This window comes from Ascaphus truei, chromosome 5 (genome assembly GCF_040206685.1).
Source record: "Ascaphus truei isolate aAscTru1 chromosome 5, aAscTru1.hap1, whole genome shotgun sequence".
Classification (NCBI taxonomy): Eukaryota; Metazoa; Chordata; class Amphibia; order Anura; family Ascaphidae; genus Ascaphus; species Ascaphus truei.
This window is the reverse complement of record NC_134487.1, coordinates 274,456,779-274,471,558: the sequence shown is the minus strand read 5'-3', so window position 1 is coordinate 274,471,558 and position 14,780 is coordinate 274,456,779. Positions and strand designations below refer to the sequence as shown.

General features: G+C 40.3%; 2 protein-coding genes across 3 annotated transcripts in view; one reads left to right on the top strand and one right to left on the bottom strand.

Annotated features, from left to right (window-relative positions):
* Positions 1–1,016: 1,016 nt before the first annotated feature.
* Positions 1,017–5,384, top strand: LOC142494751 (melatonin receptor type 1A X2.0-like; the record flags this gene model as incomplete). The annotated part of the gene is given in 4 exon segments (XM_075599188.1): positions 1,017–1,185; positions 4,719–4,877; positions 4,880–4,981; positions 4,984–5,384. Coding segments are annotated over 4 exon segments (831 nt in total), but the record flags the coding sequence as incomplete, so codon positions are not given.
* A 3,053-nt stretch (positions 5,385–8,437) lies between these two features.
* The window catches only part of LOC142495956 (proton-coupled amino acid transporter 1-like), a 52,870-nt gene continuing 46,527 nt past the window's right edge, over positions 8,438–14,780 (bottom strand). For both annotated transcript variants that reach the window (XM_075602127.1, XM_075602128.1), the window contains exon 12: positions 8,438–13,763. In XM_075602127.1, the coding sequence (XP_075458242.1) occupies positions 13,489–13,763 (275 nt within the window). In that variant the 3' untranslated portion in view covers positions 8,438–13,488. The remainder of the gene's footprint in view (positions 13,764–14,780) is intronic.

Genomic DNA, 14,780 nt, shown 5'->3' with positions numbered 1-14,780 from the left:
GCAGCCAGCGGGAATAAAATGCTTCAATCCCTGCTTGGAAAATAACTCAATGTACTCGGGCAGAAAACAGTCACAAACCTCAATACACCCGGGTATACCCGAATTCGTGGGACTAGCCAAGCTCGAATAAAGTGTGTCCCCAGTGTAGCACACAACGAGCTCACACTGGGTGCCGGCACCATCACAAGCCAACATACCCAGGCTTAGGTAGCTCATTCAATACTCACACTGATTTACACCCATGCAGCGTTACTATTGAGTTCCATTGTTCTCTTACTGTGCATATGATGTGTAGGGGTCATTTGCAGAGCATCGCTGTGTATTAAAGTTCACCCAGGGCGTAGATAAAGCCGTTTTGCCACCCATACGCTGTGTTCTTATTTCCTGACGCCTGCCTGTAGGCCACGTGTGGCACCTTAAATAGCAATAGGGACTCGGGCCCCAACCTCAGCACTAGCTATAAGTCTGACTGCTAAAAAGTGCAGGGCTTACAATATTGTCACTTATAGTTGGCAAAAGGTCTTTCATCAAAGTCTGTTATTCAGGGTCTAATGCCTTATTCATTCAGAAATAGTCCTTTCTACAGCAACTTATTCTGATAAAGAGGTCATCTATAAAACTTTGCTTGAATGCAGTAGAATAGCTCATGCTTTGCAGGTGTACAAGACAAGTACAGTATGTGTTTAGGCGAGAGGTAATAGAAAATGACTAGATTTCAGGTATCCTCTGTACAACTATTGCCACAGCTTGTAACATACCTCAATGGTAGTACCAAAATAAAATTATGGAAAAGGGAAACTGGCAAATCCCACATATAATGTGATGCGAGGAAAGGGGGAGAGGATTTAGCATGTTAAACAGATGGTCCCATGAGTTGTACAGCTGCAATGAAGCATAACTTTTTCACTTCTGATAAGCTCAAGAAGAGAGCACGTGTTCCATATGCACAAGAGGATGCCCTGACTGTGACTAACCAGTTCAAGCCCCTTTATCCAGAATACTGAGAGTAGATGTGATGTACACAGGAACATCCTGGATTCCTGGTAGATTTCGAGGAAGAAGAAAACAGATATCCTACCTGGGTGGTCTACACTCTGACCACAGTCCTGGTCATAACCATCAGTGGAGACATTGTGGGCAACCTTCTGGTCATCACATCTACAAACAAGGAACTCTGGAAAACAGGTGAGGGGCTGGTTTACTATTACAACTGGGAGGGTAGGTTCTACACAACTTTATGGGTTTGGGGGGGTCTCTTAAAGAAAGATAGTTGCTCAGTGAAGTACTAAAGTAGCTCTCTTCTAAACCGGCTGTGTATTTTCATCCTTGCTTTTCAACAAAAGGTGCTAGATGGTCTCCATAAGTAAAAAAAATTCAGCCAAAAAGGCTATACTGCCTCTATTATGCAGCAGCAAGCTTATTAATGTCGAAACTGTACACTGATCATTAACTCTTCTAATTAAACAAACATTTCAGTACTTTTGATAATTCTACAAATGTCCTATTAAACGTTTGCTTCTTTGTGGTCCTCTTTGCTGAGATTCCATGAGACAGAAATTACTTTTCCATTTTGGTCATGCATCACATTTATGTTAAAACTACTTCGGAGCAGTGTACAAATCTTTTTGCTCGGGCACATGAGCAATATATGGATAGTAAGAGTAATTATTTAATGGAGACCTGTTAAAGGTTATGATGTGATTGTGGGTGAAATACCAGTGCACAGAGCTTTCAAAACGCCACAATTATTTTATGCGGGTGCGCTTTAATGTAACTGATGTATAAAGGGCTTAAGCTCATATTCATATACCCAAATGTGTTTGGGCTCCCCCCCAAAAATCCCATTGAAAGCAGTAAGGATTTCACATTTTCTCTGTCACTTAAAGTCTTTGTGCAATAAATTACTGTTTTATTACATTCAACGTTTAAGTGTTTTATTTCAGACCTCCAACATTCATGGATTTGAAATCTCTCTGTGCATCGGTTATCGGCCCCTTAGTTTGGAAACACTACTGGAGAAGACAATGACAAATGATTTACAAAACAGTTTTATATAAAAAGAAAACAGAAACTGGTCAACATAATTCATTAGCTGTCTACATGGGCATTGTCATCCCAATGATGTTACAAGGGTTAAACTTATCCCATAGTCTACATGCAATACCATCAGTTCAGCATTATTGTAATTTATTGTAGTTTGTAATCAATCCCTATATGGTCAAATAAGAATACAAGGAGAACATTATAATTAACCAGAGATTTCATTGCCCGTGCTGGTGGTAGGGGGAGTGCACTCAAAGCCAACATGTATGTCTTTATTTATATAGCACCATTAATGTACATAGCGCTTCACAGGAATAATACACAACATAAATCATATACAATAATACAAATAACAAATAATGGGAAGAAGTGCTTCAGATATAAAAGTACCGTTTAAGAAGAGGAGTCCCTGCCCAAAGAGCTTACAATATAAACGTAGAGAGGCGCCAGCCTTTATTCTAAAACTTCGCCCGGCGTATCGCTCTGAATACCGGGGTGATGACACGCTATGTTTTCCAACCGTATAGCAAAAAGGTTTCTATTGGGCGCAGAAAATTGCATTTTAGCGTTGTCTGCAATACCGTCTAGAAACTCAAGTGAGCTGTTGTCTTAAAAGTCTAATAGCAATTCAACCTACTGTACAGCCGTACAGTTCCACCCCCAATTAAATCCGAAACCATTATAATGAAACAGATCAACCGTGTGTGCCGGGCGGCGCAAATGCGGCATGAACACGGGGGATGCACGATTTATAGCGCGTGGAATACAGCAGATCCAACAACAACGGCTCGGAGAAGTTTTAGAACAAAGGCTGGCGCAGCAGTACAGAGACAGTAGGAGGATGTTCTGGTAAGTGCGCCTGCAAGGGGCCACGGTTTATGTATGAGGTGTAAAGGATCAGCGATGGAGCTGCGCTTATGCTTCTTAAGGAGATGTGTTTTAAGATGTGTCTTATAATGCATAAGCTAGTTTAGCAAGCTCAGACAGTGAAGAGGTCACACATGTCTGCTATATGCAGTAATTAGGCTGCAAAAGATGGAGATTGCCCAATGTTCAGTGTTTTTTTTACTTCTTTGTTAAGCTCAGAAGAGCTGGCCTTGCCTTTATGGATGCAAGGACAACTTTGTGATTTTTCCAGGTCACTGCTCTGGTCATATTGTATATATCCACCAACAAGATTCCCTTCTTTGCCTGTCTGAATGGAAACGTCAAGCTCTTGTCCTGTTAGTAAGTCAGTCTCATTGGAGGCGACAGGTTCTATATTCCTTAGCTGATACCATAACCCAAAATGGTACCCAACTGTTTTGTTTAGCCATAAGTCACTTTTAACATTCAAAATGTTAGAGGGGACAAATAAATATAGAGGATGTCTAAACGCTGATTTAGGCTTTACTTAAATAACATATCTTTCAGATCATCTGCCAATGCCTTGGATCTGAAAATGTCCTATACTTACTAAGATTATCATCAATAAAATATGATGTGTAACTCAGTTGCTGAGGAACACGCACACTAATGTCCATACTCTGATTTAAAAGCCTCCCTATGCCCGCCTGGCAACATATATCGGATTTGCAATAAAGTTAAACCAAATCAGGTATGCAACACCCTCTTCTCTACCAACTTTTACAGTTGTTTTAGAGAGATTAGGAATGGTGTAAAAGGTTGATGCCCAATGTGAGAAAAGCATATTACATGTATCACAGAATAAGTAACACACACCACTTTCATTGCAGTGACGGACAGAGATATAATACAATTTTTTATATAAAGTGGAACCACCTAAATGGGGATGAGGTTCTCTCTGTTTGAAACTCCGCTGTGTTTAGCTTGTATACACTTTATGTGATTATCAGTTTCACAATCACCAATGCCTCTTAATACAAGCTGCAGTTTAGAAATGAAGATGGCCATTGGGTACACATTGTATTAATCAAACTTCTTCTGATCTTGTTAAGATGTTCAGTTTAGAGAAATGCATTCTTCGTTTTTTTCTTTCTATAGCCGGGGGAAACGATAACAAGCTTTTTGTTTGCACATGGGACATCAAATTTGATCAGTTTAAAGATCTTTAATCGATAAAATGGTTATTTCAGAATTATTTCCTACTCTTTGACAAAGGGCTGGGAGCCCGAAACGCATCAGAGTCCTGCTACAGTATTTTGTGTTCCTAGTGTATACCAGCCCCTCTTCGTTTTAATTGATTTTATTATTTTTGGTTCACACTTTTGCATCTACTCCAATACATACATACATGATTTAGCATTAATAAAGTTATTTTAAGCCTCTCTTTCTCTTTAAGTAAACATGTACAGTATCATATTCCCTGTTAGCACCGCCCCTCAACTACACTTGTATTGGAGTTCTTTAAATTTACAAATACAATTTAAATACCCTCCCAGGTGTTTGAACGGGGTACACACCCATCCCTTTGGGGGGGATTTTTCATTTCAATATTATATCTCAGTGTAACTCAAAATATCAGAGTTTCCGTAGGATTCAATGACAATGATGACGCAATGTATCGTGATATGTCCCAACCTACTCCACCAAAACCAACAGACCTGGCTACATCTCTTGGTTGCATGACCATTGATCTGAGAGTTGTGTAAGGCTTGCAGAAAAACCATGTGCCTGGGACAACCTCATGTCAAATCTTGTTCTTTTCTCCACATGCAATGCTTTTGTGGTCAGCTTGGCAGTGGCAGACTTGCTTGTGGCTTTTTATCCCTATTCACTGGTAGTCCTGGCAATCTTCAAGCAAGGCTGGCGGATGGGCCCCGTGCTTTGCCAGCTGAGTGGCTTCATCATGGGACTGAGCGTAATAAACTCAATTTTACTGGGATTGCCATCAACTGCTAGTTCTATACCTGCCACAGTGGCTGGTATCATCGCCTGATCTCCAGTGCCAGCATTGTTTGCTATGTGGGGCAGGTCTGGGTTTGTCTGTGGCAGCCATCCTGCAAAATCTATTTGTGGAATCCCTACATTATGACCCCCGTATTTTCTCCTGCACTTTCACTCAGTCCCCCAGCTCACTGTACACCATTGCTGTGGTGATCTTCCATTTCTTTTTGCCCATTGGGGTGGTGAGCTACTGTTATCTCCGTATCTGGGCTCTGGCTTTGAACATCCAGCAGAGGATCAGGTCAGACAGACACCTCCAAGCCCAGATGTGGCCCTACAATATACATGGTTTTATCACCATGTTTGTGGTCTTTGTGCTCTTTGCAGTCTGCTGGGGACCATTGAACATCATTGGACTGATGGTGGTCATATGCCCATCATTAGGAGATTCCATTCCCCGCTGGCTCTTTGTAGCCAGTTACTTCACGGCATGAAATACAGTAGCTGAATAAAGCCCATGAAACAACAAAAAAAAAAAAAAAAGAACCCCAGATGATATGCATTTGCTGTGGGTCAGATTTTAGCTGAATCGCCTTAGAAACATTTGCCGTAGCCCTGCATTTCCATGACAAATTAACACCTTATCTACCATGTTTTGCCATTATAAGCAGCCATACCCATCAGATCAATCAACATGAGGCCAAAGGTTTAACCTTAATAGTAACAGGTTATGTATTCCCATATCTACCCACTGATCCGTTTAGTGATATATTGAAGACTGGACCCACTAATGGATGAGTGGGACATTTTTCCTACTTTGTAGAGTGTGGTTAGTGACAGCAAAGGAGATTACTACATTCAGTGCACACACCCAAAACTGTTTTAACAGCAAAACGTAAAAAAAAATCTGAACAAATATATTAAAGCTGTAGAACAAGCAATACCCTATGTGTGTTGGCAAAAAAAAAATCAGTTCTGTACTATGAGAATTTTTTTTTTTTTAAGGAAAAAAAAAAGAAATGCTAGAACTTTGAATTACATTTTAATGTAGCAAACATTTTTTATTTCTATAGCAACCATTTACAATGTCACATACCCTTCCTCTTCTGAAACAGGCTCTGGCGCACCCCTTTTTGAGCCCTGCCCTCCCTTTAGCAATGCACCAAATTGTATCAAGTGCCTGTCTGGGCATGATCCAAATTTTCGCCGATCGATCACAGGAGAACGGATCGATCGGCAACTTAGCTAATCACTTATCATTGTGTGGACATATTAAATGGAAAAAAAATAAATTAAAAAAAACGTCAGCTTGGACTGCTGCTTTAAAGCACAATTTATTGCTGTACCAACTTATCCCTGCTTTACCACAATGAAAAAGGCCCATTGTCAGGGGGGTTAGCCAGGGCTTGCCCAATGGTTTGGTATTTAGCTGAACTAGGTGGGTCACAATGTTTAACCATTTCTCCACCCCCAACAAATACCCAAATAACTGGGCAACCGGCTCAAAGGGAGAAGCAGCAAATAGATCTACAGCAACAGAATCCTGTTGCTATCACGCAATGAATTATTGGGTGTGGTTTTACTGGGCCTGGTGGGGATTAGAGTCTCTCACTGGTAATCACTGACGAGTTTGAATATGGCCCATGGCAAATGCTAGGGAGTAACTTTTCCAGTGAAGATTGGGGCTTGCAGACCAAAAACACTGCATGGCATACGCACAGAAAAAGTACTTTTAATCAGAGATTCCATTGAAGTCTGAGATGGCTGATGCTAAAAATCAGTGAGACGTGACATGTTTCTGGACGTAGGTTACTCATCTGACACCATTACAAGCAGAGGGGCCTGCACTGCATTGTTTTGCAACATGTTGCAGGCCCTTCTAGCATCAACATGTGTTCATTTTCTAGCAACATGGCTATACATTTAGAGCATAATTGTATGCTTTTAAAGGGATTCCCCTCATCCTTCTAAAAAAAAAAAAAAAAAAAAAACGAGTTGATCTCGTTTTTAGATTACTTCTATAATAGTTTAGAAAAATAAAAAATTATTCCAAAAATATATTATTTTTTTTCTCCAACTACAGACGCTTCAACAGAATTGCTGGAGGCAGGTTCTGATGTGCAGATTACATTGGCACATAGAATTTCCGCATTTCTAACACAGCAAGTTCAATACCCGTAAATTATTACAATTTAATTACATTAGCGCCTGACCAGACGCACGCACACGCGCACCCCCCCTCCCCCCACGCCCTGAGAAAATTGTTCGAGTGATTAGAGCAGAGCCAACCCATATCCATCATACAGTCTAATTATTAGTGTAAAACACCTGTGGATCATGTTTAAATGCTAAAAATGTAGCCCCCCCCCCTTCCAAACTCCAGCAAATTCTTTGGATTTTGGTGGCCGTTTTCCAGAGCAAATTTCATAAAGGTTTTCCAGTTTATTTTTGTACACCATATTTTGTGCTGTGAGCCCCTCTGCGACAGTAGTTTCTTAACTACATACACATTAAAGTAAATTAACAAAAGCGGTGTATGTTTTAAGCAAATATGGCTGTCCTCTCCCAGGGCAAGAATTACGAGTAATTTATTGTAAATTGGTTTACTTTTCTTTTTAGGATAGAAGTTTAGACTACTTTTCAAACACCAGGACAGGAAATCAATTCTTCCTAAACCCAGGACAAATTTGAAAAAGGATCAAGAAAAAAAAAAAAATAGGTCTTTGACTGAGCCACTTGTACTGAACCGAGGATATCTTTAAAACCGGACCTGTTGGTGGGTCTTGAGGACTGGAATTGAGAACCCCCGAATTAGCCGTTCAGAGAAATCTTGAAAACCTGGTCAGTTGGCAGCTGTGAAGGACTAGCCGTGGGGCTTTAAATGTAGTTACAATGTTAAGATCATGTGTATGCACTTTCGGAGCGATGCAAAGATTTTACTGGGGGGGCACGGGCTGTTGCAGAGGCCCCGCGCTCTTCCCCAAGGCATTTAATGCCGGGGATCGCGTGAGGCCTCCAAAACTCTCAACTTACCGGGATTCAGAAGCGTTGTGATGCGTCGCCATGGCAACGCGGCGTCATTTGTGGCGTGACATCACATGACCCGGCGCCATGGCAACGCAGCGTCAAATGACGTCGCGGGGTCACGGCGTGACGTCACATGACACGCAGCTTCATTTGACGCTGTAAAACAAGGTAAGGAGGGCGTGATCACCGGGGGGAGCAGCGCCAATAGTTTGTGTACCTCTGCTCTAACACATACTTAACCAATTAGCCTAGCATTAATAATCACTTGTTACAACTTGCTTAGGCACTGTATATGTGTTACCCTGGAAGCCTGGCCTGCTGGTAGTCCCGAGAGGAATGAACCCTTTGTTTGTGCTGCATGAAACAGAGAGGCTGCAGTGTATTGGCGTTCCTAACTAACCTTTCATGTTTCTACGTGTTTGTAAATACAGCACAATGAGATCTTACCCTAGAACTGAAACACTGCTACTCAAGAAAATGGATGCATAGAAGACAGGAGACAGCAAAACTGAGGCTCAAATTAAAAGCAGATTATTCATTTTATTCAGTGTCGATACAACTGACGACCAATTAAAGCAGATACATGTTACAGTGCTTCATGTGACAAAGCTTTCACTTTACAGAAAGACAGCATCACAATACAAGCAACATATACACATTGGACCACATCCCCATATACTGTATGTAATAAGTGCTTTTTCTTATTAGAAAAAAATAAATAAAAGTGCCTGTACCCGGCTGGGAGTTTGATGCCGGTGGAACACCCCTTACCGTCTCCTGCTCCTCATCTCCAGCTACATCACGTGACACTGCGTGGTCATGGCAAAGTGGTGCCATGTGATGTCGCATTGTGACAAGGAAATAATGCCGAAGACGAAGAGCCGGAGGAGAAGCTTACAGCACCGAAGAGAAGGTATGCGGCACTCTGAAAAATAGGCGCTGGTACTCTGTACCGGCACGTACAGTGCCATCACCAAAAAAGCACTGGCAAGAAGCAAGCACTTCTCCAAGAAGAGAGAGGTGGTGAACCGCATTGCAGAGGTCAGCATAATATTATACATTCATGTAGCTTTACTAACTGCTAATATATGGCATATTCTGTTAATTTATTTGTGCAAATACATTTTGAATCCATCTATATTGTACTCCTGCCATGATATTCTTGCATGCTAAGGTGTCTGCAAAAGCAGCATCCACTACCTCTTCCCAATGAAAGAGAAGTTCTTTATTCAGGAAACTTTCCAAGGGAACAATTTACAAACAATGACCATCAGCAGGATGATCAATCATTTTAATTAATTGAATTTACATTGATCATTTCAAATGTATACGCCTTGTAAAAATACAAAGGTTAACAATGTAAACCCTTTATCTTTTGACATATAGTAAACATTAGATAGGTTCACTTTGTACAGTGTAGAAGGAAGAATTCCTCCTTCAGGGCCATCTAATCTATGCTTAGTGAAGCATAAGGTAGTACAGAGAAGTACAGAGACAATACATTTCCAGTCCTCTAGTTAAACAATTTACCTCAAAAACATTAGAAAACTTCAATAATTACAGTACACTTGCTGATCCATACAGCTTACTTTCTCAATTAGCTTAACACGCCATCAGGGGGCAGGATTTTCCAGTTCGTTTTCATTGTACATTAGAGGGCAGCAGTCAAAGCATATGTAATTGATTAATTGTGTGCAAAACATTCGAAACAGGGGTTGTCTGGAGCTGAACCACCTCTGGGTTTAAGCTCTGTGGTCTTCCTTGTTCTTAAAGATACTTACCAGTTTAGTTCCATTATGGAATTGGAAGTGGCCACCAAATCTTGGGGGTCTCAAGGTCCTATAAGTACCCACAACATGATTGGACGGCTGTTTAAAGATCCGTGAGGAAACACTGCTAGCTAAACCAGTAAGTAAATCAGGAAACAAGGGGTCCTTAAAGTAAAAAATGGTGCAGTTAGATTGCCGACATTTCTTAAGGCAGGATTGAGGCTTTAACTCAGCATCCGTGTAAGGGTCAGTGGAAGTGTATTAGAATATATATAAAATCTCAAAAAGGGTATACTATTCGTAATGCCCCCAATATTTTATTTGTCCCTTCATGTCCTTGCTTTGTATTACATGGACTATATTCAGCAAAAGCCAAATGGAAAATACATTATTTTCTCCCGATCGCTTGCTCACTTCACTCTCTCCCTCCACCCTCCATTGATTTAACTACTTTGTTTTTTTTTTTATCCCTGCCCTCTTGGTAATATTTAATAACTATTACAAAGAGCTTCACAGTTCTATTGCTGTAGCATTCATTTCTGATGCTTTGCACAGCAGCTGCCCAAAAATAGCAAAGGGAAGCGGGGGGAATAATGATTTTGTTATTAGGGATGGGTGCATTTTTCGCCAACGTTCCAATTCACTGCAAAAAAAAAAAAAAAAAAACAGGCAAATGTTCGCATTCTCAAATATACAGAATTTCAATACATTAGCCCATATCAAAATTGTCCTTGATAAATATAGTGGAGTGAGCTAAACAATTAATAACGTGATTTGCCGGAGAGTGGTTGGAAGTAGCCTTTAAAAAAAAAAGGCAGTGGTAGTGCCCAATTTTAAGCAATTCTACATTTGTTACGCAGTGACCTAAATTTGAAAGGTTTGTACAAATTGTGCTCTAAAAGCAGAAAGAGAGAAGACCTTTAAAAATATAAATTCTGTTTTCCTTAATGTGGAAATACCAGTACAGTACGTCAATAAAAAAAGCAATGATACTCGTGGGTTACAAATAGAAAACAGTGGCAATCCCCTAACACCTCGTACATTCTTCATGGCCATTAAAACCAGGAAAGTGTGAAAAACGTGATCACGCCTATTGCACTCTACAAGGTTCATGGATTCATAGACCATCCCCGAATTGCAAGCTAAAAATAGTAGAAGAATGTAGGTCACAATAGATAAATACAGACATTTCTCAACACATTTCCACAAACATCTCTAACCTTATGTTCCCTTGGATGGGCCTTAAACACGGTTTAGTAAATACATGTTTAACTATCAGCTTTTTGCCACAAACAGGCTTTATGAAGCAGAAATCTTCCTGGGCAAGGGGAAGACTGCTTACAACATACTTGACAGGATCTACAAGCCTCTATGTACAGTATACATTGCTTCTAGGTACTCTACTAGCACATGGAAATGATCATGGCGGTAGACAGCAGTAATATCTACAACCTCAGCCTAAAGAGACCTGGAAATTGCAGCAAGAAAAAAAAAAAAAACAGCACATTTTGCTAGCTATATACTGCACAGTATTCCACAATAACATTTTTTTACACAAAGTTGTAAACTTTGATCCTCAAAATAACAATATTCAGGCTAAAAACCCACATTGACTTAAATTTAACATTAAGTCCCTAAAGTCTTCAATTATGCACCTTTGAAGTTCTACACTGTCAAACATCCATGTAAAGCTGAGAACTATTTAAAGCAGCTGTACCTGTGGTTTAAATATAGTTCACTTGGGCATCAACAATACTACTTACCAACGTGTGTGTACTGTATGTATATTCATACATACAGATTGATAATAGTTGTTAATTTATGCTAGATTCTATCACAGCTATAATCATTCAGCCTTTTTTATGGTATAGAAGTAAACTTTCTGAAATCAGTTGTGAATCAATGAAAACCAGAGTCGTTCTAAGCATCAACAAGCTCCCTAAATTGGTATTTGTGAACACGAGAATGGTAATGTCACCATGTTTTGTAATTAATTAAAGGTCTTAACTTACAAGAAGATGATTAAACACATACCACCATTTACAATACATCATGATTTCCTCACCCATACACATTTGGGCAATTATACAGCTGTTGTACTCTTCTCTCTCTGAGGGCATCACTCAAATTATGGGTTGCCATGTTGCCAAGTACAGTACTAAAAAGGCTTAGAAAAAGCACCAGGATACAATCACAGATCATAGTCAAAGATGATGAAGACGGCATGACACACCAACAACTGTTGTAATTTGTAAACTTAACATTCAGAGGCAGTTGCAGCCACATACAAGTATAAATCTAAAAAGGCAGCAAGTTGAAATGTGGCTGCATGAATGACGTTCTATTCTAAAATTGTATTCTGTTTCTCAATGGTGAAGTTGGTATGATGTTAATTTGTGCTGCGAGAACTTGTATTGCTGCCCACATCAGTACTATACAGTACATGTTTCGTAAAGGTAGGGCACATCCTAAAGGGAAGGCTAGGGATGCTGGCCATAATCTACTTCGACCAGTGTGCATGTCTGGGGGGGGGTGCAACAAGGTTTATATTTACATTATGGTAATATATGTATATTAATGATTTTGTATGTACAGCACCCCCAGCCAAAAAGATACTTCCTGTTCTCCTGTCTACTGGTGCACGTTTCCGTTTTACAGCATTTTTCTTTGAGGGAGGAGAATGAATAAAATAAAATATTTAACCTCTTCATTCCTCTAGGGCCCTGAAATACAATAAAATGAGATTAACCCGTTTTCATAAGGTCTATAAAAAAAAATTACAACGTTACAATCATTGATCCGCTATAGAAAACCTAAGGCTACCAACATAATTTCTGCTTATGAGCCATGGCACTTAATACTGCAGTTGTATCCGATAACCATTTCACTACTAGGGGAGAGCATGCTATAGCATCCTGGCACTGTATATGAGCCCTGTTTGGCTATGTAATAAACAAAACAGCCTAGGATTCATATAATGAGGTTTTGTGCACACATTCACGGTGAGTACAAGAAACTGCGTGGGGATCTCTGGAGTGCAGGGTTCATAGGCAGGTATGCAATATTCAGAAAGTGAAAAAGAAACAACCACCATCACCATGGTAACGTGACCCCACGGTGACATTTGACACTGGGTTACCATTACGATGCATCATTGGAAGAGAAGATAAGTGTGTTATAGATGCCTCGCGCATTCCCCAGAACAGCTACCCTTCCCACCCACCCCAAAAATCTAGCACCCCCAGTTTGCACACCCCTAACCTAGCATACAGTGCTTCCACTGCAGCAAAGGATTCTGGGAAATTACATGCAAATGAGCACTGTCACCCTTTGCCTGAAATCCATTTTTACATGGAACCCTTATAAAGGTACAGTAATGTTCGTCGTTAAGACAGCTTTTAAGCGCAGCATGGGAATCATATGCAAAGCCAGATAAACTGCTCACAGACATGTATCAACCTTGATGGGTCTCATCAGACTGAAGTTGGTTGTACTGGCTCTGCAATTTTCAAGGCTGTAGGACTTACCATACACATTTTAAGTTATGGTGGGTGAAAGGCGAATAAAATACATTTGGGTAAAATAAAAAAAATTTCCAAAAGAAAGGGAAGTTGTTGCAAGATGCAGCGAACAGTGGCAACCCCATAGCAAACCTTAAATTGTTGACCAATGATTGCGTCTTCCGCTCAATATCCCTTTGCAGTGAAAAGGTTAAAGAGCACTGTAGGAGGAAATTATTGATACTCTGCAGATCTCCTTAGCAGGGGAGGATCCAGTAGTACTGCCCTGATCGTCTCCAACCTCACTGCACTGCATACAGAGTGGTGTCATTAAACCTTGGTTGCGAATTTGGGGCCAACAACTCCCACAGTGTCACATATGTCCCCACCACAAAGCCCAGGAACCCAACCAGGCTGATAAGAAGGTCCTTGGCGATGACCCAGCGGCTCAGACCTTCAGAGTAATAAGTGAGGATCTCCAGCAGAGGAGGGATAATCAGCGCCAGAGCACTGCTGCTGACTGACCCCACCAGAGAGATGACCATGTCGAGGCGAGGGATCAGGATGGCCAGGACACCTTTTGAAGGAGAAGAAAAGAGTGGTAAGTTTCTAATGGTCCAAAAACAAAGAACAAGACCGGCACATTTAACAAAAAAGCTTGCATTATAATTTGGCAACGCAAGAACCAGGATAGAGTTACATAAAAAGTCAGAAGTTGAATGTGGATGTCTTCACTCGCAGTCGGTGTCATACAGAGAAACCACAAGGTTACCGTTTGAACCTACGTGCGAGGGAGCTATCTAACGATCACCTGGAATTAATGAGCCTTGCAATGTTTAGAGAAATGTTTCTTACAGTCACAGACGTTCATAGTGCAATAATTTATACTGTTATCTGCTACTATGTGCAACTGGTTGACTTAGACACCAACTTAACAATATCCAGCTAGTTATACTGTGGCATATTACAAAACAACAATATGGTCTGTGTATATGACAGAGATGGGCATCTAACAAAGGAGACTGAGATCTTTGGGTAATTCATGGTCATATGTATTTTAAACGTACCATAATAAAATTAAATTAAGTTTGGCAATTAAGGACATATGCAAAAAGTCATTTTTTATTTCACTGCCGCACATCAAAAATATTTGATGAAAATGATCTTGTTCAAGCTTGAAGGCTGTAGGTCCCTGCACTCCTGGAGAAGCCTATAAAAAGTATCTTGCAGGTTCAAACAAAGTGTAGTTATGTACAAGAAATGTTATCGCTATCAGCAGAGATTTTTTTCTACATTACTATTACTATTTTAACTAGTGTAAAGTGTAGTTAAGGTAAACCTAAAGATGCATGTTTTTGATGGCTTCCTACATAGTGTATTTGAAAATTTCGTTAAAGGTGACACACAAAAAAAAAACCAACAACCTGTTAATGTTTGTATTCACAGGTGTATAAATCACATTTAAACTCCCTGGATATTCACAAGTTGCAGTACAAGGCAACACCAAGTATGACCATCAGCTGATGCTTTGTTTACTGCTCCTCCCTACATCTCAGCTTTGTCTTCTCCCTAAGCCTTTGCTCGCCTCCTACAC